The following is a 23,972-nucleotide window of genomic DNA, read 5'->3' on the forward strand; positions in this document are numbered from 1 at the left end:
AAACTTGACCCTGTGGTGAGAACTGAAGGCACAGAAATAAAAACATTGAAAACCTAAGCAGGGTTGCAAATCTGGATTAGACAGCAACAGCAACAAAAACCATAAATTTAAGAAACCGAAGACTGATTACACAGTGGAGGAAACACAGAAAAAAAAATGAAAAGATTATTTAGAGATAATGAGGAAAGAACAGATGGCTAAAATTCCTCTGGAATATATAACCCTGTAGGTCAACAATCAAGCGGCCGGCTGAGATAGAGGAAAACAAGGCAAACTTGGGGACTTTACAATCAGAAACCTAATCTGTAAGGGCAAAAACAGCAGTGAGTAAATGATGTTCTATGAATAAAGTCATGTTCCTAGAAGAACTAATTGCTATTTCCAGATGCACAGAAGTACCTTGTATCCACATTTCACAAAAACGTGAAGTAAAGAAAAAAACAATATTTATAATGACTTCATATAGCTATGTGACATGAGAGAATTATTATATGATCAAGTAAGATCAGACATCTATTTCCCTAAAATGTAAAGAGCTTCTTCCACACAAAAGAGTTGACATATAGTAGACAGTTCTCAAACTTCAGATATTCAGATCTCTCGTACTAAATGGGGTTCCTGTGACAAAGGGTCCATCTTAATGGTACCAAATTGTGGTTGAAGAATACATCCCTGGCCATATCACAAGTCCTTTCTTACCAGGTAGCCAATTGCAGCCTTGGCTGCAAGGGGGAGAGAGAAATGATCTTGAGCTATGCTTCCATAAAGCAACATTTTAAACTCATTGGATTAGATTCCAAATTCTTTTACAAAACTGTATTTGACCCATAACAAGGCTGAGCTGCTACTGCAATGTTTTCAGTTAATCTGTGACAGGTACCTCGCTAGCTGGCCAGGACTTTGTACTAATGAGTATATCTATAACAGCATCAGACATCAAAGAGTTTCATGCAGTGAAGATATACATGATCCACAGCCCGTTACAATCCCCGATTCTGGCTAGCTAACTCAGCAATGCAGGGTTTGGAGAAAAGGATGGAGGAGGGAGTAGAGACAGCTCCGTGTTCTGACTCTTGGTGATTAAACAAAGCTTAGTATCACTAAGTTAGATAACGTGGTCTAAAAATAAAAACATCCTGCCTCTCTTCCTCCTTCCTTTCAAAATTAATAGCCCAAATGACTGTCAGAGAACTAAATACGAAACTTTAATTAAAGTCTTCATCTAAACACAATGTCATGAAACAATAAATGAGGGAGAGATTAGGAAAGGGAAAGGTAACTTTTCCCCCCTTTTGAAGTAACAGAAAGTGAAGGAGAAACACAAAACGTTGAAAACAGGGCATCCCAATGTCACGTGGGACAGCCTGACATGATAAGCACTGGATACTTTTGGTTTAGTAAAACAATAGCCCAGTGTTTGCTTCGACAGCACATATTCTAAAATTGGAAAGATACAGAGAAGACTAGCATGGCTCCCGCACAAGGATGACACGAAAATTCGTGACGCGTTCCATATTTTTGAGCAGTATGTTTCTTCTCTTAGAATTAAACGAATGCTGCAAAGATCAAAAACAAACAAAACACAATAAGCCCAAATGATGTTTTCTCCATCTCCTTCTTCACCACAGGAAAAAAGACTGAAATGATTAGAAGAACACTGGAGTTCTCAGGATCTTTTGATAACTGCTTATGTGACATTGGACAGGGACTCTCCCTCACTGGACCTCCAGTTTCCTATCTGTAAATGGTAACAATCTGAAATGAATGTTCTACATTCAAAATTTTTGATTTGCTAGGTTTGTGAAGCGCTGTTATGGGTATGAGTGCTTTCTTAACTATTTAAATTATCCAACCCATCTAGTTAGTTGAGGTTAGTCCCAAGACCAGCCACTGCATGGATTTCAGAGTTTTCTCATTACCACACCCAAAGTTTAAAAAAAAGAAGAAAGAAAAATTAGAAGAAACAATAGGACATCCCTGGTGGCACAGTGGTTAAGAATCCGCCTGCCAATGCAGGGGACACAGGTTCAAGCCCTGGTCTGGGAAGATCCCATATGCTGTGAAGCAAATAAGCCCGTGTGCCACAACTACTTAGCTTGCGCTCTAGAGCCCGCGAGCCACAACTACTGAAGCCCGCGCGCCTAGAGCCCGTGCTCCACAACAAGAGAAGCCACCGCAATGAGAAGCCCACGCACTGCAACCAAGAGTAGCCCCTGCTCGCCGCAACTAGAGAAAGCCCGCGTGGAGCAACAAAGACCCAATGCAGCCAAAAATTAAATTAATTAATTAATTAATTAATTAAAAAGATTTTTAAAAAGAAACAATAATAATACTCCACTGTATTTCTGAGCATCAAAAGACAGGAGATGCATGTGCAAGACTAAGAAAGTTCTTTTTAAAACATTTAACTTTGAAATAATTTTAGACTTACAGAGAAATTACAAAAATAATACAGAGCACCCCTGGAGACCCTTAACTCAGATTCCTGTAATGTCAATAACTTACATACCATACATAGCACAGTTATCAAAACCAGGAAATTATCTTTACTACAATACCACTAAGTAAACTAGAGACCTTATTTGAATTTCACCAATTTTCCCCCTAATGTCCTCTCTCTGCTCCAGTATCCAACCCAGGATCCCACATTGCATTTACTTGTCATGTTTATTTAGTCTCCTCCAATCTGTGACAGTTTCTCAGTCTTTCCTCATCTCTTGGTCCATTTTCTCCTCCCTCCCTTTCTTGATTGACAGTTAGTAGAGAAGTGTGTTACCCATCACTTCTAAGATGGACACTTCCACATTTTGACAGCTTGGATATTGGGATGACCCTTACCATCAATGGTATGTTGAGATGCTGAATAAATGAAGAAGATATTTATCGATTTTCACAAGAGGAAAACTGATCACTTCACAGCAGAGAAACCCAGCAGACACCATCTTTATCAGGTGATTAAGGTTAACATGAGAGAGGAGATACATCAACATCAAGTACCCTCGAATATGACGCACATCATTTCTATGGTTTTCTTGCCAAAAATGCATGACCTCAGTCAAATCATGAGAATGCATTTGACAAACCCGAATTGAGAGGCATTCTACAAAATAACTGACCAGTACTCATCCAAAGTGTCAGGGTCATGAAAGACAAGGAAAGGCTGAGGAATGGTCACAGATTGGAGGAGACTAAATAAACATGACAAGTAAATGTAATGTGGGGTCCTGGAGCAGAGAAAGGACATTAGAGGGAAAATTGGTGAAATTCAAATAAGGTCTCTAGTTTACTTAATAGTACTGAACTAGAGTTATTTCCTGGTTTTGATAACTGTGCTATGTATGGTATGTAAGTTGTTGACATTACAGGAAGCTGGGTGAAGGGTATGCAGGAACTCCTTGTACTATTTTTGCAACTTTTCTGTAAGCCCAAAATGATTTCAAAATAAAAAGTTTAACAAGTGAGGCTGAGCTATCAATATGTATTTCACTGGGTACTGACTGTAATTCCATTCTTCTTTCAAAAGAGATTTTTGAAATGTCCAAAATAGCACTGACTTTTACCTGTCAAAGATATGTCCTTTTTAAGGTCAATAATAGAAGATAGAGGTCCTTAAGCAAAATGTTATTTTCCTTGAGTCTCAGGATGACAGGTGCTGTCTATGTATCTTTACAGTACAGGCAGACCCCTCTGATCAAGCTCATACATGATTCTAAATCTTGCATAATTCAGCAACCCTTGGGATTACGTTGCTAGGAGTCTTCTGCTCCCGGTAAGTTTTCCCTTAGCTAACAGGGATGAGATAAATATTCACTCAAAAATAATCAAATTTTAAACTGGTGAAAACTTCTCTGACTAGTGATACTAGTGCAGAACATACTGGTAACTCAGGACAAATTGACCTACAAGGATAGATTCACATCCATATGTCTATAAAACCGGTTTCACTTGCCAAAATATTATTATGCTTGCGATCATATGTGATGCTTGAAGACATAGTATGGGGCTGTTTTGTGTGTTTTCCTCACCCAGTTCTCATCTTTTAGGAATGTATATGGGTTGACATGGCTGGCCTCTGACTACGCCTGCTGCTAAGGCCCTTGCCAGGAAATTTTTGTTACAAAACTACCCAAGGTGGTGAGTGCGGTGGGCAGATGTGATGGGTGTTGATCTTTCATAATTAAATAATGACAGCATTTATATCCTTCCTAGATAACAAGTGGCAGGTATCACAGTGCTTCAAGTATGGAGGAGAAGGTTTAAGACACATGAAATTGCTGAAGCAGAATACATGAAGATAATATTGGCTATGAAAACAATCACAGATTCTAGGTTGGTATTTTCAGTAATGATCTTTTGTTAAAGTCAAGGGGCAGTCGCTAAAAATACCAACCGAGATCAACTGCAAACTGTAATATCAAGAAATTGGCACAGAATGGGTTAAGCAATACTTTGGAGAGAAAATCCGAAATAAATTGTGCCAAGCCGACTAGGCAATTGAGTCAAAAAACAGCTGCATATCAACATGACGCGAGACTCTTTCACGTAGCTGGAAATTAATCTATGGGCTGTGCTGTCTAGATCTCTATCTGAAGATGGTGCAAACTTCATCACTGAACACTCAACATTCACAAAGTGATGGGCACAGCACTTCAGCACAATGCACAATTAGCCATCAAGCTTGCCCTCCTTATTTTCATAACATTCCCTCATTATGAGGTGAGTATGGGATATTGTTAACTATTGTGCCTATTATGAAGGCAAAGAACCATCACCATCTGGTAGAGTACCTAGCGCTAATGGAATCCTTATAAAAACAACAAAAACAAAAGCAGCTGCCCAAAACTCATCAAGTGATTGCTTCAATTATTTAACCACTCATGGAAGAAGAAACAGTGCACAGATACATTTCAAAAGTGTTTCAATCACAGAAACTCAAAGTGGGTAGCAAATGCTGCAATAACCATCGAGGTATGTTATTTTGTTATTTGTGTATTATAGATATGATAGTAGTACAACCCACGTAGGTCAACTATTGTCAACTTGGTATAGTTTTCATGCTTGTCATGGATAAGGAATAATATAAGAGAACTACAAAGCTTTTATGCAGACGTGGAACTGTGATGCATGTGCTATCTAAATGACTAATTAATTGTTTGAAAGGCACTGTATGTTTGAAATACTAAGATTTTCATTAAAATTTGAGAATGTAAGGATTATGTAAATCATCTTTATCTTGTGCGACTGGTCATCAAGATTTTAACATATCAAAAATTATTTTAAAAACACTGGATGTACTGAGTAGACAGTGTATTTAAATAATTAAGTGGCTTATTACTATTCATTGGCCATTATCTATGTAGTCTCTGAATTAAACATTTTCCAAGCTTTAAAGTGGTAGTGCAGTATGCATTTTGTTAACAATCACGTTTCATATTACTTTTCTTCAAAATGTTTCCATTATGGCATTCTTTTGCCTTTAAATGGGAGAACTGATCTGAAGTATATCAATGATTAGTAATATCACACATCTCTTTCCGCCAGACACCTGAAAAGATAGAATTTACAAAGCCTGCAAGGAACTCTAATATCTAAGAGTAAGCCATAAAAACAGTGATACTCAGCTTGAAGAACTAACATCACACTCATGGCAACTGGATGTGGGCATGTCCATTTGAAACATGAATGTGTAGTTTTAGATAATAAAACCCTAACTAAATAGAACTGTTTTGAAGAACTCCTAAAATAAGCATTTTAGTTAATGGTAAGAAGATAACTTTTCATTTAATTCACTTTTTTTTTTTTTTTTTTTTTTTTGGCCACGCTACACGGCTTGCAGGATCTTCCCCGACCAGGGATTGAACTCGGGGCCATGCAGTCAAAGCGCCGAGTCCTAACCACTGGACCGCCAGGGAAGTCCTTAATTCACTTTTATAGTGATACATGGCTTTTCATTTACGTTATCTCATTGGAATCTCCACAATGATCATGGAAGTTAGGTAGAGAAAAATTACCCATGCATTAGAGATGAAGCAACTCAAGCTCTGTCAGATTAAGTAGCTAAAGTCAAAAACAGTAGTGGGGCTGGGACTCCTGAAACAAGATTTGTAAAGTGACTAGTGCAGTGCTGGACCCTCTATATGAACTGGCTGAAAGACATCTCCTTTTTTCCCCCCTGAACTAGTCCAGTGCTCTTTTCCATTTAAGGCACTGCACAGTCCTTGATTTAAATAATACACAGAAGATTTAAATAATACATAAAATAATTGTAGATGAAACTTGAATGAAAATGAAATGAAGAAAACAGAATAAGCCCTTTAGTCATAATATCTGCTACAAAAAAGAGCAATTCAGACATTTTCAACGTTAGGAATTGCCATTATCTTTATAACTAGTTCCCATTCTTGAACTGGAATGGTCTGCAACAAAAACTAGCAACCACGAAATAAGCAAAAGTAACTACTTAAGTAGGATATCATGATAAAATGTTTTCTGAATAAATGATCACACAAAGGAATACATCTCTATTAGCCAATGCAGCCATAAATAAAAATGTTAATGAGCTAAAATTGGTCATGATGAGGATAAAACAATATCAAGAAATTGAAACGGTTATTAAGCTTAATTCATTTTAACATATTTTGAAAAAAAATCTAAAATGAATCATAGCAAATCTTACTAATTAAACCAGGAATCTATTACCATTTTTTATTCCTATGCTTTAATGTGTACATGTTTACACTTAATTTAAGGATAACCATGGATAAAACATGAAAATCAGTGCATTTTTCATTCTGCAATCATATATGTTCTATTCTACATAATACCTCACCTGTCCTCATATTTTGTTTATACTCATGTACATAATATTCAGGTTTGATGACCCTGGCAATAGAACTTTCCTTATAAAATGTGCTCACAAATATGAAATTGGTCAATCAGTTGCTCAGGAAGAAAATTACGTGAACCTAGTTTTGTAGCAATATGTTTAAGTTAAAGGTTCAAAATATACTTTAACTAAGAAAATTCAAAATGCCATCATTTTCCTCCTGGATGGTGAGATTTTCACCTTATACCTTCTCTATCTGACTTTATTTATCCTCTGATCAGTCCCTGCCAAGTGTATTTTGATAACATAGATAATAAGCTATATTTCAGTAAAGGACTTCTCTAAGTTATTTGAGGACTATGACCACTGTATTAAAATCTAAATAATATACACAGACGTAAAGTACAGCAAGGCTACAATTTCTCACTCCTACAAAAATTCTTGAATTTTTTTTTTCTTTAAGTCTATCTATCTCGGTCAGTGAGCTTTGATGGGTGAGCTTTAGTCTGGCTTAGTTCTACAAAGTCTACATCCTGTCTTAAAAAACAAACAAACTTACTCCTTTCATGCTATTATTAACTTGACTAATTTCAAGGCACAACATATTTCAAAAACAAAACCATAGAAATCAACAAGTTTCAATTAAAAATGATGTGCATTTAGATGAGACTCACCTTTAAAGAATCAAAACAAGCCATCACACGACCATTTTCCACATGGCAAACTCTTGGCGGATGGGCAAACTTGCAATCTGCATCAGCTCGAGAGCAGGTTCCTCTCTGAAATTCTCTACAGACTTCCAAAGTCAGCCACTTGGTATCACGAACCAAGGCAACATTGACAGCCGTCATATTGAAAGCAAAGTTAAAATCAAGTGCACCCTCTCTACAACACTATTACTGCTGTTGTTGAAAGGTTAAAAATAAATTCAAGCTAAATGTGAAGAGATAACTGGTTGCTTTGGTGAAATGTTTCTTTGTTAGCACTTAAGTTTTCATTTAAGTCAAATTTGGTCTAGTCAAACAAAAAGCCCACTATAAAATAAAAATTGTATCAGAAAAACTAAAAATCAGAGACCAACTCCTAAGAAGGCAGCCATCAAGGTTAAGATATTGAGTGCTTTATTTTTTTCCTCTGCTGAAGTTACTTCAAATAACTGGCAGAGTTTCAAAAGGATTCTGTGCTCTCCAGTTGATATTTTCAATTATTCTTGCAAAAAGCATATGCTGCTGGCTGCCTGTCAATGTGTGGAATGGTCTCAGGTCAAGGGGAGAAAAGTTTTTTTACCTATCTTACCTATCTCTTGGCTTTAAAGATTAAGATTGGTAGGATGTTACAACTGCAATTTTTTTTTTTTTTTTGGCTGCAAAATCGGGAGGAGGAAAAATGACTATGAAAATTGAGAATCAAAGAAAAAAAGAATGAACGAGTTGCTGAGAATGAACTATAAGCACACCAGGGTTTTTTGGGGGGGGCCGGGTGGGGAGAGGTGGCAGTGATGGTGGCAGGGAGAGGGGTTTATAAAGAGGCAGCTCGAAAGTGGAATCCAATCAGCAGAGTTTTCAGAAAAGGCACTTTCCAGAAACCTGCAAAAAATAAAATAAAATAAAATTAGCTAATATAACACAATGCTTCCGTTTTAAACTCTAGATTTGGAAAAGCAGTAACATATCCTCTTTAAAACAGGAAGCATCTAGATACTGACAGTGCAACATAGGACAGTCAGCCATTGTCAGTAAAAAGGGCATTTCCCAGTGTAGAACTGTACATAGTAAAAGGAAGCAACCACTTCGATTTACTGTTGAAATATAAGACTGGGCAACAACCCAATTAAAAAGAAAAAAAAGATTATTTCACTTTGGTCTGATTGGGGGCAGAAATTCATTCAGGGGCCCACTGCACAGAAAATGCCAGAGCCTGACATGTCAGTCCCTTATGTAGCCATGATCCACCTGTGTGTCTTCAGGTTTTAGAGGCTACCAAAGACCTGCCATTAAACTGGCTCTACTATGATCTGATCGAAGGCTTGATGATCTGCTCTCAAAATCCAGAAAACAGAAATTGCTAGGAAAATTTAAGATGCTCCAAGAGGTAACTGTGTATTTGAAATGTAATTGTTGATGATCACATAAAACAGTCATGACATAACTAGCTGGAGACCCACTGCAAATGAGGTAGGGGAGAGACTGTGAAATGTAAAATGTGCTTCAGATCAAGAAAGAAACCCTTTGAAAAGATGCTGGATTTTTTTTTCTGTGTATACTCTATTAGTTCTTAGTCTTTATATGAAGGGATATTGGAACAACTCAGAAGGAGGTTTCAGCATGGACAAATAAGTGAGACCGAAAGCACTGTTCATACACTGGTCATACATTAAATACTGAGCAGCTTTAGGGTGTGTACTTTAAACCAGTGTCGACCAGCAACAATTTCTAGGAACTCAGCTGAGAAGATAGATTAAATGTTAATTTACTGGCATTATGCCATGAACACATACCAAAATAACAGGGATTTTCTAAAGCAAAAGTAAGCTCTGAGTATCAGACAAATCAACTAATTGTTAACTTCATCAAAAAAGTAGAATTAAAGTTCTTGAAAACATTTCATTTACTTTTTTAAACAGTTTCTTCAATAATTTTACAGAATCTGAATTTTTGCTTTATCCTTTTCGCATTCAAGATGAAACTCAATATCACCTAATTTTTCAGATACCATTAGGAAATTAAGTATATAGAAAATTCATGCAGGCTTATCCATTTAAGAGCAAAACATGTGTTTCTCTAAGTCATTCTTCATGGAAATATTTCTAAAATGTATTATATGTAACTTTGCCTTCTTAAAAAATACTGAACATAATTTGGCCTCTGGTTGAAGACTTGGGGTCATAAAATGCCCTTGGAAGTATTATAGTTCTCTTTCAGTGGCATATTGTTAATTGTCACTTCTACTGTCACTTCCCTTCCTGCCACAATATCTGCCATGGTGGATTGTCCAGCTCCTTTCTGGAATACATAATAGCCAATCATGAGTGTTGAATAACAGTTAGTTACTCACTGTATGAGGGGCCTGTGGGCAAAGTGCAGGGCTTTCATGCAGAAGGTCTGTGACTACTCTTACTGGTTTGGAAACCCTTTTGCAATATGTTCCATTCAGGACCACGTTCTAGAGGGTTAAGGTTGTCAGGTGAATGACCTCTAAAAATATTTAAAATATATATCTATTTTAAACAGCCAGATGGGGGAAATACAAATGAAAATCACAATGTGATACCACTTCACACCCATTAGGATGGCTACAATAAAAAAGAAAAATTGGAGAAATTGAAACTATCGTACATTGCTGGTGGGAATGTAAAATAGTGCAGCTGCTGCGGCAGTCTAACAGTCCCTCAAAATGTTAAGCAGTTACCATATGACCTAGCAGTTCCATGCCTAGGTATATACCCAAAAAAATTGAAAGCAGGATCTCGAAGACATATTTGTACACTCATGTTCATAGAAGCACTATTTACAATCGCCAAGATGTAGAAACAACCCAAGTGTCCATCAGCGGATGAGTGGATACACAAAATGTGATACGTCAACACAATGAAATATTATTCTACCATAAAAAGGAATAAAGTACTGAAGTACTTTATAAATACTATACATTTATAAATTTATATATTATTATAAATAAAGTACATGCCACAACACGAATGAACCTCCCAAAAATGACGCTAAGTGGAAGAAGCCAGTCACAGCGGCCACATATTGTATGGTTCCATTTATATTAAATATCCAGAATAGGTAAATCCATAGACTCAGAAAGCAAATTAGTGGTTGTGAGGGCCTGGGGAAGGGGAGAAAATGGAGCAACTGCTGAATGTGTATGGGGTCTCCTTTGGGGGTGACGAAAATATTCTGGAATTAGACAGTGCTGATGGTTGCACAATTTTTTGAATATACCAAAGCCCATTCACTAAACTGTATACTTTAAATGAGTGAATTGGATAATATGTTAATTATATATCAATAAAGCTATTTTTTTAAGTCTAAAGAGACATGACAACCAAAAAAAAAAAAAGCTTCATAAGTGATGGAATTGGCTACCCCGATCTTTTCTTTCTTAGATTCTTCTTAGACACACATTCTTCTAAGTAGTGTTCCTAACTTGAATTTCAAGAGTAAATTCACTTCCACACTTGTATTATAGAAAGTACTCTGAAAGAGTATGTTCTGTGAGTTTGTAAGTTTATATTTAAAGATATATTCAAATTTAATCCTATAACTAAATTACATGGGCTGCCTGAACACATTTGAAAGAAAAATAACAAAAAAGAAATATATATATATATATAATGGGGTTTTTTTTTCCTCAGAACATAAACAGTGAGTGAGGGTCTGGAGAAAGATTTTTCTACAGAGGTCTATCAAGTATAGAAACAAATAATAAATATTAAATTTGAATTTTAAACTTCTACAAATGAAAAAATACAAACAGGAATTGAACTCTGGCCATGCATTTTATGTAAGATGGGGAATGGGAGAAGGAATTTTCTTCCTTTTTAAAATTGACCTGTAACCTCTGATGGGACCCTGGCCAGTTCCTCAAAACACTTCTAGCCAGTGCATATCTGCATGTCTTCCTTCAGACTGTAACTATTTTTGGAGCTGGCACAGAAGAAGCTAGGTGCAACAACTAAAAAGAGCTGGTGTGACAGTGGAGAGATGTTCTGTCCTGCCGCTCTGCTCGTCTCTGTATAAAAGACAGGGAGGGGGTCCATTTTAAAGATCAACTTTGTTTGGGGGACAATACAACTTTATCTTCACTACTTTAGACTTGAGTAATAGGAATACGAGTTTGCTTTTCATGATTTATAGCCCTCTAATGTAGAACATGAAAAGTTACCGTTTCTTAGTACATTTGTACTTGTATGGTATTTGCAGCTTGCAAGTGTTTTTATTTCATTGATCTTTGGAGCTCTAAAGAATATTCTAAAGCATGGGTGATAACCCAAAAAGACCAATGAAGGAAATGAAGCTCAAGGAAGCTAAATTACTTATCTGAAGTTACAAAGCCTTAAGTGGTAGAACCATGGCTCCAGGCAAGATCCTCTGACTCTAAATCTCATGCTTAGATCCTGGCAGAGAAATGTAGCAGTGATCATTTCTTATCTCTTATCTCTCTTGGGAATCTTAAACAACAAAAGCCAGTCATTTTTGTGTAGTACTTATGATTCCTTCTCAAAACTACGTTCATGCCTGTTGCAGTGCCATCTTCATAATATTCCTGAGTTGTGCTGCACCAACATTTATCCACATCCACTATATGCCAAGCACTGTTCTAGATGTGGAACAAGACTGATAAGGTCCCTGCTGTCGTAGAACTTCCTATGCTCATTTAAATAGAGAAGAAACCAAAGGCATAGCAAAGAGAAATGATTATGAGAGTTTATGAAGGGGTGGAAGCAGACTCTAGGTATTCTGATTCCAACACAGGTCTCTAATTCTCCCATGAATGGTACACCAAGCACTGTAACTTAACAATACTCTTAAACACACACTCAAACACTATTGCATAGAAACGAGTCACTAAAAGGAACACCCCAGAAATTACTCACACCAAGTCTTACTGCTCTCCGGATTCCTCTTGAAGAGAGTACTACTGTTCCCATTTTACAGATGGGGAAACAGAGGTGGAAAAGGGTTAAGTCTTGGACAACTTCATGTAGCTACCCTCAAGCCATGGTTCAAACCCAGGCAGTCTGCGACCAGAGCCCACCTTCTTAGTCATGTCACGATACTGTGTCTCTCTTATGGCACGGATCACATTCTTATTATAGGCCCTTAAGTTTTCTCCCTTATCAGACTATAAATTCCATAAAAGTAGAGATCATGTCTTACTTAGTTTTGCTGACTCTATCTTCTCATTGGAAGTTAGAGCATTACAGCATTTCTCAGGATTCTTACTTCGAAAGGTCAAAGATTAAATGGTAACTTAACCCTTCCAAGCAAGGATTTTTGTCAGTTGAGAATCCTCTAGGCTGGCTAAGCTTTGGCCACCTCTGTCAGTTTCATATCTATCAGATCTGTAAAGTTGAGTATTTTCTCATAATTCTAGCTTTCAAATTGAAATGTTAATACCTGCGATTCTTGATATATAGAGCACTCAGTTTCCATAAAGAATGGTCTATTCCTGCTCTTTTGATAACAGCAAGATCTTATCTTGGATTTAGAGTAAAAATATGAGATAACCAAATGACTTCTCTCTATATCTTTGGATAGTAGGTTAATTTTTGGAATGTTTTTGCCCAAGAATCAGTGTGATGAAACTGAACTGGGAGTGGGGGTGAAGGAGATTTCACTTTGAGCCACAGGAAGAAACAAGAAACATCCCCAAAGTACATATTTTTCCTTGAAAATAAAAGAGTTATTTTTGAATTTTAATTAATGCTCCTTTATAAAAATTCTATATTAGATATAACAAAAGGAAAATAAAAAACGTTTTTACTTTAAAAAAAATCCCTTTTAAAAATCACATTAAAAAATACTTAGGAATAAACCTGACCAAGGAAGTTAAAAGACTTATATGCTGAGAACTATAAAACATTGATAAAGGGAATTGAAGATGATTTAAAGAAATAGAAAGATATCCCATGCTCTTGGACTGGAAGAATTAATCTTGTTAAAATGACCATACTACCCAAAGAAATCTACAGATTTAATGTGATCCCTATCAAAATATCCATGGCATTTTTCACAGAACTGGAACAAATAATCCTAAAATTCATATGGAACCATAAAAGACCCTAAATTGCCAAAGCAATCCTGAGGAAAAAGAACAAAGCAGGAGGCATCATGCTCCCTGACTTTAGGCTATACTATAAAGCTACAGTAATCAAAAAGCATGATATTGACACAAAAAACAGACATATGGATCAATGGAACAGAATAGAGCCCAGAAATGAACCGACACACCTACAGTCAATTAATTTTTGACAAAGGAGGCAAGAGTATACAATGGCGAGAAGACTGTCTCATTGCAGCACCATTTGCAACAGCCAAGACATGGAAACAATCCAAGTGCCCATCAACTGATGACTGGACAAAGAAAATGTGGTATATATATATATATATATAATGGAATACTACTGAGCCATAAAAAAGAATGAAATATACCCATTTGCAGCAACATGGATGGACCCAGGGAATAGCATATTAAGTGAAATGTCAGACAGAGAAAGACAAATATCATATGATATCACTTATATGTGGAATCTAAAATATGATACAAATGAACTTCTTATTTACAAAACAGAACCAGACTCACAGACACAGAAAACAAACTTATGGTTACCAAAGGGGAAAGGGAGGGGGAGAGAGAAATTAGGAGTTTGGGGTTAGCAGATACAAAGTACTATATATAAAACAGATAAACACAAGGTCCTACTGTATAGCATAGGGAACTATACTTAATATCTTATAGTAAGCTACAGTGGAAAAGAATATATATACACACACACCTGAATCGCCTTGCTGTACACCAGAAACTAACACAACGTTGTAAATCAGCTATACTTCAATTTAAAAATAGTTTTTACTTTAAAATTACATACACACTAGATTCATTATTAAGTAGATTATCTATATTTTTAAGGATTCACACATTTTCTCATGGAATTGTTCTTGATGGTAAAACAAAATAAATAAATATTTTCTACTGATATAATGGAAATAGTACCTTGTTCCAGAGTGGCTTGCAAGGCCACTGCCAGCAGTTACTTTTATCCCACTTTTTCTTACACTTTCCTCGTCTCCTCCTTTCTTTTGCCTTCCCTTCACAAGCCAGCACATAACATAGAAACATTGCCAGTGACTGGTCCAGAAGATCACAAAGATGCTCTTTGGCACCTAAAGCAATATCTGAAGAGGCATTTCTTTAAATGTATTTATCGACCTCCGGAATAAAAAATGAAAACAGTGTTTTCTTTCTTTCCATTTTAAGCTTTCCTTACATCTGTATTACCACAAGGAATTCCTTGTGGCCATTTATTTTGGCTCTACGAATATATGACACCCCTGCTACACGCTGCTTGAATTGGCAGGCTGACAAGGCTTAAAAGCTTTCAAGTTTTCTAATTTGCTTCAAGTTCTATTTCCCTCACATGTTTAGCTTAGTGGTCCACCAATCCAGTTCTTTAAGGCATATGAGAGGTCCTCAGCACTGCAGATGGAAGCCATGATTTCACAAGCATCCTATAGAAAACTGAGTTTTATGTCTGAAAAAAATGAGTGTGAAAATAAGGACATTTCACCTATGTGCAGAACTTTTTCATTAAGTTTTCTTTTAAGCTTCATTGAATATTTTTCACAATATTCCCAGGGTAACAAATTTAATACATCTTTTACAAAAAGCAGGTAAATCAAGTTATTCTATTTCATAAAACAATTAAAAGACCCACCTCAGTGCATATATATGGTCATAAAAAGAAAAAAAAACAGGTGCTACACTGTCTCTTTCAAACATAGCTCTAGCAACAAATGTGATTGGTTTTGTTAGTCAGAGGAGTTCATCTTTTTTTCTTAAAAAAAGATATATCTCTTTTAAAATAATATATGAAATTATGAGAACTTGCTAACAAATTCCATTTAAATATTTTAAACTAATCCAATTTAATATAAAAACAACCTAAAACCTGGATTCTGCACACAATTGTTATCAAACAACACTGGTTAATTGCTTGCGTATGTCCATGGGACAGAAATCCCAGAGCCATTAAAAGATCACCAAAAAACTGGATTTAAAATTGAAGACAGTAGGAACTTAACATATTTGGCAACTTAAGTCCTATAATGCTCAAGCATTTGAGATGAGAGAAATACAAAATGTCACAAGACATTGCATTTAATATATGCAGGGTGATTTTGCTGAATATTCATTCAACAAATATTTATTGGGCATCTAATATGACCTAGGCACTGATCTAGGTGCTGGGGATGCAAAGTTGAACAAGATTAAATCCCTGTCCTGAGAATCATACATTCAATTGGTTGGCCACGAATGGGGATGGGGGGGTGGCGAAAATAAATAAAAAATCATATCCATCATTCATTTTATCCATTTAACAAATACCTATTATGATTCCCTAAAATTCAAGCAAATGAGGTCTTTAAAAATGTTCATGTGGAATAACAAATGTTGGTGAGGATGTGGAGAAAAGGGAACCCTTGTACACTGTTAATGGGAATGTAAATTGGTACAGCCACTATGGAGAACAGTACGAAGGTTCCTCAAAAAACTAAAAATAGAACTACCATATGATTCAGCAATCCCACTCCTGGGCATATATCCCAAGAAATGAAAACACTAATTTGAAAAGATACATGCACCCCAATGTTCAGAGGAGTATTATTTATAATAGCCAAGATATGGAAGCAACCTAAGTGTCCATCAACAGATGAATGGATAAAGAAGATATAGTATACAATATACAATGGAATACTACTCAGCCATTAAAAAGAATGAAATGTTGCCATTTGCAACAACATGGATGGACTTAAAGGGTATTATGCTTGCTGAAATAAGTCAGAGAAAGATAAATACTGTATGTTACCACTTATATGTGGAATTTAAAAAATAAGACACACTAGTGAATGTATCAAAAAAGAAATAGACTCACAGATATATAGAACAAACTAGTGGTTGCCAGTGGGGAGAGGAAAGGGGGGAGGGGCAAGATAAGGGTAGGGGATTAAGAAGTACAAACTATTACGTATAAAATAAGCTACAAGGATATATTGTACAGCACAGGGAATATAGCCAATATTTTATATATCTATAAACGGAGTATAATCTTTTAAAAATTGTGAATCACTTGTATACCTGAAACTTTTATAATATCGTAAATCAGCTATATCTCAATAAATAAATAAATAAATAAATGAAATGAAAATGTTCGTGTGGGAAAGTGTCAGTTAATCAACAAACATTTATTGTGTCCACCAACAATATGCACAAACTTGTGTCACATGCTTCTGGGGAACCAGACGAGCTTTAAAACACTGCCTGTGTACTCAAGAAAACTCTTTCGAGTTGGGGAGACAAGAACAACATAATATGAAATAAAAGCAAACAATGTAGACAATTAAGAGCAAAATTCAGTAACATTAACAACAAATGTGAGGAGAGTTCTGAGAAGAGGATGTCACTCAGGCCTGAAGTTGTCAAGGGAGTTTTCCAAGAGGAGAAAGTGGAGCTGGGCCTTAAAGAATGATAAGGACCTAGGTGACGGTGGAGGGGCAGAGAGACTTCCTGGAAAGAGGAACAGCACAAATGAGGATGAGATGAGAAGATTAGGTATCAGGTATTTGTAGGATGGTGAGCAGACATGGGCGGGCTAGGATGGCAGGTTCATACTGTGGAAGAGAAATCATGTGTGGGTTGTTTCTGAAGATCCTTGAAAATGGCTCAAGGACTGTAATGTTTATTATAGAAATAGGAGCCGCTCTCAAAGATTTTAAGCAGAGTAGAAACTTAGTGGCCATAAATGCAGTATGGTAACAATGATCTGCCCTTGCAAAATTGTTTTATTTAAGGAGCCCACAACACACAATCAGAGCAAAGTTTACGCATCTGACATACTCTGGAAGAACAAAAGATGAGAGAGAAGTGGGTGGACGTCAGAGTGTTTCTCTAGTTCACAGGCTCTGTGAGGACAGGACAGGCAGTGATTCAAGTCAGGCTGCCATGAAAAGTGGGTAAAGAAACAAATTGAAAAGTGCAGCTTCTTGCTTTCATTTTGCTAATTACACATTTATCAATGACCTCCATCATTAAGGACACATAACTGTATTCCTATTTTACGAAGTGACTCAAATGTTTTTCAGTCTTACTCTCTGCAAGGTACATTCCTTTTAAAAATGTAGTTGAAATTTCAGCAAGAATTTCTTTTTTTCAGTTAGATTTTGTTACAGAACAAGCTCATGCCAGGAGTTAAATTTAGATAGCAACTTTTTGGCTGTAATGGCATCCTGTAAATTCCTGCTACAGGACTTTAACCAGCACCCCAGTGGCTGGAAAGTGTTCATGCTCCTCCCAAAGTACACACTGAATTGAACTCAATTCAATTTTCAGGGCCAATTTACTCACTGATAAGATTTGGTTGAACATTCACTATTCACCAACACACACACACACACACATTGGAAAACAATCATCAGAAGCTATCACAAAATGTTTATTTATCCTTTAAATACTTATGAACAGCTCAAGTAACTCTCTAGTCAAATTTGTGAGTCACATAAGTATGACTATTTGTCAGAGAGGTAAACTAAAGTAGCATCTAAGTGATTTGATCATGTAAAGGGATTCATCACTGTATCTAGTAAGCATCCAGTGAGGGCTTCCTTACCTGACTTCATCACTGGTATTATGCCCAATAAATTCAGATTCTCAATCTCAGTACAAAGCCTCCAATCCTTATTAGGAGCACTTATAAGACTAGTAAAAGGATAGAGGAAAAAAGTTTTATGGCTAAAAAAGTTGGGAGAGGACCAAAGGTACCCTGATTTCAAGGACCAAGTAATTTAATAATACATCAATGCCAAAAGTTCTAGTAAGACTTGAAGGGAGTTTTCTGGGAAAGTAAATTTCTTAAGCAAGTATACACAAGAGTTCTATCCTCTATGTCTGAAGTTACTGTTGCTAGAGGCATTATTTCACATTCATATTATACACGACTGTGACTTATATCTGTAAGCTAACTGCCTAGAGTTAATTGGAAAGCTGGGTGCTTTAGTAAAGAATTATTCATCAAGAAAAAAAAGGGAGAGGACTCAAAATCAGAAATAAAAGAGTAGATATTACAACTGATGTCACAGAAATACAAAGGATTATGAGACTACTATGAGGAATTATATGCTAACAAATTGGACAATCTAGAAATACTGGATAAATTCCTAGAAACATACTACCTCCTAAGTCCAAATCATGATGAAATAGAAAACCAGAACAGACCAATAACAAGTAAGGTGATCAAATCAGTAATCAAAAGCCTCCCAACAAACAAAAGTCCAGGACCAGATGGCTTCACTGGTGAATTCTACCAAACATTCAAAGAATTAATATCAATCCTTCTCAAACGCTTCCAAAAAAATAGAAGAGAATGGAACTCTTCCAAACTCATTTTACAAGGTCTGCATTACCCTGATATCAAAACCAGTCAAAAATGCCACAACAGGACTTCCCTGGTGGCACAGTGGTTAAGAATCCGCCTGCCAATGCAGGGGACATGGGTTCGAGCCCTGGTCCAGGAAGATCTCACATGTCGTGGAGCAACTAAGCCCGTGCGCCACAACTACTGAAGACCTGCGCTCTAGAGCCCACGTGCCACAACTACTGAAGCCTGTGCGCCTAGAGCCCGTGCTCCGCAACAAGAGAAGCCACCACAATGAGAAGCCTGCACACCACAACAAAGAGTAGCCCCCGCCCGCCGCAACTAGAGAAAGCCCACACGCAGCAACATAGACCCAACGCAACCAAAAATAAATAAATAAATAAATTTTAAAATGCCACAAGGAAAATTACAGGCCAATTTCCCTGATGAACACAGATACAAAAATTCTCAACAAAATATTAGGAAACTGAATTCAACAATATATTAAAAGGTTCATACTCCAAGATCAAGTGGGATTTATTCCAGGGATGGAAAGATGGTTCAGCATCTGCAAATCAGTCAATGTGGTACACAACGTTAACAAAATGAAGGATAAAAATCATATGATCATCTCAACAAATGCAGAAAAAGCATTTGACAAAATTCAACACCCATTTATGATAAAAACTCTCAACAAAGTGGGTAGAGAGGAACACAGTAAAGGCCATATATAACAAGCCCACAACTAACATCATACTCAATGGTTGAAAGCTTAAAGCTTTTCTGCTAATATCAGGAGCCAGACAAGGATGCCCATTTTCAGAAACTTTTATTCAACATAGTATTGGGAATCCTATCCAGAGCAATTATGCAAGAAAAAGAAATAAAAGAAATCCAAATAGGATGGGAAGAAGTAAAACTGTCACTATTTGCAGATGACATGATATTACATATAGAAAACTCTAAAGATTCCATCAGAAAACTCCTAAAACAAATAAGTGAATTCAGTAAAGTTGCAGGATACAGATTCAATACACAAAAGTCTGCTGTGTTTCTATACACTAAAAATGAAGTATCAGAAAGAGAAATTAAGAAAACAATCCTAAAGTAGCAGGATACAAAATTAATGCACAGAAATCTCTTGCACTCCTATACACTAATGCTGAAAAATCTGAAAGTGAAATTAAGAAAGCACTGCCATTTACCATTGCAATAAAAAGAATAAAATACCTAGGAATAAACCTACCTAAGGAGAGAAAAGACCTGTAGGCAGAAAATTATAAAACACTGATGAAAGAAATTAAAGATAATACAAATAGATGGAGAGATATACCATGTTCTTGGATTGGAAGAAACAACATTGTGAAAATGATTCTACTACCCAAAGCAATCTACAGATTCAATGCAATCCTTATCAAACTACCACTGGCACTTTTCACAGAACTAGAACAAAAAATTTCACAATTTGTATGGAAACAAAAAAGACCCCGAATAGCCAAAGCAATCTTGAGAAAGAAAAACGGAGCTGAAGGAATCAGGCTCCCTGACTTCAGACTATACTGCAAAGCTACAGTAATCAAGACAGTATGGCACTGGCACAAAAACAGAAATATAGATCAATGGAACAGGATAGAAAGCCCAGAGATAAACCCACGCACATATGGTCACCTTATCTTTGATAAGGAGGCAAGAATATACAGTGGAGAAAAGACAGCCTCTTCCATAAGTGGTGCTGGGAAAACTGGACAGCTACATGTAAAAGAATGAAATTAGAACATTCCCTAACACCATACACAAAAATAAACTCAAAATGGATTAAAGACGTAAATGTAAGGCCAGACACTATCAAACTCTTAGAGGAAAACATAGGCAGAATACTCTATGACATAAATCACAGCAAGATCCTTTTTGACCCACCTCCTAGAGAAATGGAAAGAAAAACAAAAATAAACAAATGGGACCTAATGAAACTTAAAAGCTTTTGCACAGCAAAGGAAACCATAAACAAGACGAAAAGACAGCCCTCAGAATGGGAGAAAATAGTTGCAAATGAAGCCACTGACAAAGGATTAATCTCCAAAATTTACAAGCAACTCATGCAGCTCAATATCAAAAAAACAAACAACCCAATCCAAAAATGGGCAGAAGACCTAAATAGACATTTCTCCAAAGAAGATATACAGATTGCCAACAAACACATGAAAGAATGCTCAACCATCATTAATCATTAGAGAAATGCAAATCAAAACTACAATGAGATATCATCTCACACCGGTCAGAATGGCCATCTTCAAAAAATCTACAAACAATAAATGCTGGAGAGGGTGTGGAGAAAAGGGAACCCTCTTGCACTGTTGGTGGGAATGTAAATTGATACAGCCACTATGGAGAACAGTATGGAGGTTCCTTAAAAAACTACAAATAGAACTACCATACGACCCAGCAATCCCACTACTGGGCATATACCCTGAGAAAACCATAATTCAAACAGAGTCATGTACCAAAATGTTCATTGCAGCTCTATTTACAATAGCCAGGACATGGAAGCAACCTAAGTGTCCATCGGCAGATGAATGGACAAAGAAGATGTGGCACATATATACAATGGAATATTACTTAGCCATAAAAAGGAACGAAACTGAGTTATTTGTAGTGAGGTGGATGGACCTAGAGTCTGTCATACAGAGTGAAGTAAGTCAGAAAGAGAAAAACAAATACCGTATGCTAACACCTATATATGGAATCTAAAAAAAAAAATGGTCAGAAGAACCTAGGAGCAAGATGAGAATAAAGATGCAGACCTACTAGAGAATGGACTTGAGGATACAGGGAGGGGGAAGCGTAAGCTGGGACAGTGAGAGAGTGGCATGGACATATATACACTACCAAACATAAGATAGATAGCTAGTGGGAAGCAGCCGCATAGCACATGGAGATCAGCTCGGTGCTTTGTGACCACCTAGAGGGGTGGGATAGGGAGGGTGGGAGGCAGGGAGACGCAAGAGGAAAGAGATATGGGGACATATGTATATGTATAACTGATTCACTTTGTTATAAAGCAAAAACTAACACACCATGGCAAAGCAATTATACTCCAATAAAGATGTTAAAAAAAAAAAAGAAAACAATCCTATTTACCATTGCATCAAAAAGAAAATACCTTGGAATAAATTTAACCAAGGAGGTAAAAGACCTATATATTGAAAACTATAAGACATTAATGAAAGAAGTTGAAGAAGACAGAAATAAATGAAAAGATATTCTGTGCACATGGATTGAAAGAATTAATATTGTTAAAACATCCATACTAGCCAAAGCAATATACAGGTTCAATACAATCCCTACCAAAATTCCAATGAGATTTTTTACAAAAATAGAAAAACAGTCCTAAAATTTATATGGAACCATAAAAGACCCCAAGTAGCCAAAGCAATCTTGAGAAAGAACAAAGCTGGAGGCACCACACCGTGGTCCTTAATTTCAAACTATATTACAAAGCTATAGTAAGTAATGGTATTGGCATAAAAACAGATACATAGATCAATGGAACAGAATAGACAGCCCATCAATAAACCCACTCATATATGGTCAGTTAATTTATGACTAAAGAAGCCAAGAATGTACAGTGAGGAAAGGGTAGTGTCTTCAATAAACAGTGCTGGGAAAATTGGACAGCCACATGCAAAATAACGAAACTAAACCACTATCTTACACCACACACAAAAACTAACTCAAAATGGATTAAAGATGTGAGTATAAGACCTGAAACCATAAAACTCCTAGAAGAAAACACAGGTGGTAATAAGCCCCTTGACATAGGTCCTGGCAATGATTTTTTTGAATCTGACACCAAAAATGAACGCAACAAAAGCAAAAATAAACAAGTAGGACTACATCGAAATAAAAAGCTTCTGCACAGCAATACATCGAAATAAAAAGCTTCTGCACAGCAAAGGAAACCACCAATGGAATAAAAAGGCAACCTACTGAATGGGAGGAAATATTTGCAAAGCATATATCTGATAAAGGGCTAATATCCAAAATATATAAAGAACTCATACAATTCAATAGCAAAAAAACCCCAAATAATCTGATTTTAAAATGTACAGAAGATATGAATAGACATTTTTCCAAAGAGGATATACCGATGGCCAACAGATACATGAAAAGATGCTCTACAACATTAACCATCAGAGAAACCACAATGAGATACCACCTCACACCAGTCAGAATGGCTATTATCAAAAAGACTAGAAATAACAAATGTTGGTGAGGATGTGGAGAAAAGGGAATCCTAGTGCACTGTTGGTGGGAATGTAAATTGGTACAGACACCATGAAAACCAGTATGGAGGTTTTTCAAAAAATTAAAAATAGAACTACCATATGATACAGCAATCCCACTTCTGGGTATTTATTCAAAGAAAACGAAAACACTAGTTTGAAAAGATATATGCACCTCCGTGTTCACTGCAGCATTATTTACAGTAGCCAAGGTATGGAAACAACCCAAGTGTCCATGGATGGATGAATGGATAAAGAAATTGTGATATATATGTATATATAATGGAATATTATCAGCCATAAAAATGAATGAAATCTTCCCATTTGTGACAACATGGATGGACCTTGAGGGCTTTATGGTAAGTGAAATAAGTCAGACAGAGAAAGACAAATACCATATGGTTTCTCTTACATGTGGGAAAAAAATACACACACACACACACACACACATATAAAATCCAAGTGTTCATACATATAGAGAACAGATCGGTGGCTGCCAGAGGTGGGGGATGGGAGTGGGAGAAATGGATGAATATTTTTGTTTGTTTAAATAAATTGAATTTTAAAAAAAGAATTAGGAGTGAAGAGTTCGGAGCACAGACAGGTCAGAATCTTAAGTTCTACATTTCACACTGGCCTGAGAGTATCCTTAACAGCCTCTAAAATAAGAATTCCATTTTTCTCTTGATATTTCAGAGTGATTTATACTGGATTGGAAATTATGGGT

General features: G+C 36.4%; 1 protein-coding gene and 1 non-coding gene across 9 annotated transcripts in view; one reads left to right on the forward strand and one right to left on the reverse strand.

Moving 5' to 3' along the window:
- Positions 1-23,972, reverse strand: part of MBNL3 (muscleblind like splicing regulator 3) — a 115,070-nt gene that overhangs the window by 54,414 nt on the left and 36,684 nt on the right. For 7 of the 8 annotated variants that reach the window (XR_009500357.1, XR_009500356.1, XM_059911757.1 and 4 more), the window contains exon 2: positions 7,501-8,412. The exons of the other annotated variant lie outside the window; for it this stretch is intronic. Coding sequence is in view for 5 of the 7 variants with exons in the window: in XM_059911757.1 (XP_059767740.1) it covers positions 7,501-7,677 (177 nt within the window). In the remaining 2 variants the exon portion in view is untranslated. The remainder of the gene's footprint in view (positions 1-7,500; positions 8,413-23,972) is intronic. 8 annotated transcript variants of the gene reach the window in all.
- Positions 1,414-1,520, forward strand: LOC132358106 (U6 spliceosomal RNA). Its single transcript, XR_009500460.1, has one exon. It is a non-coding gene; the product is annotated as a U6 spliceosomal RNA (small nuclear RNA).

Source organism: Balaenoptera ricei, chromosome X (assembly GCF_028023285.1).
Source record: "Balaenoptera ricei isolate mBalRic1 chromosome X, mBalRic1.hap2, whole genome shotgun sequence".
In the NCBI taxonomy this organism is placed as follows: domain Eukaryota; kingdom Metazoa; phylum Chordata; class Mammalia; order Artiodactyla; family Balaenopteridae; genus Balaenoptera; species Balaenoptera ricei.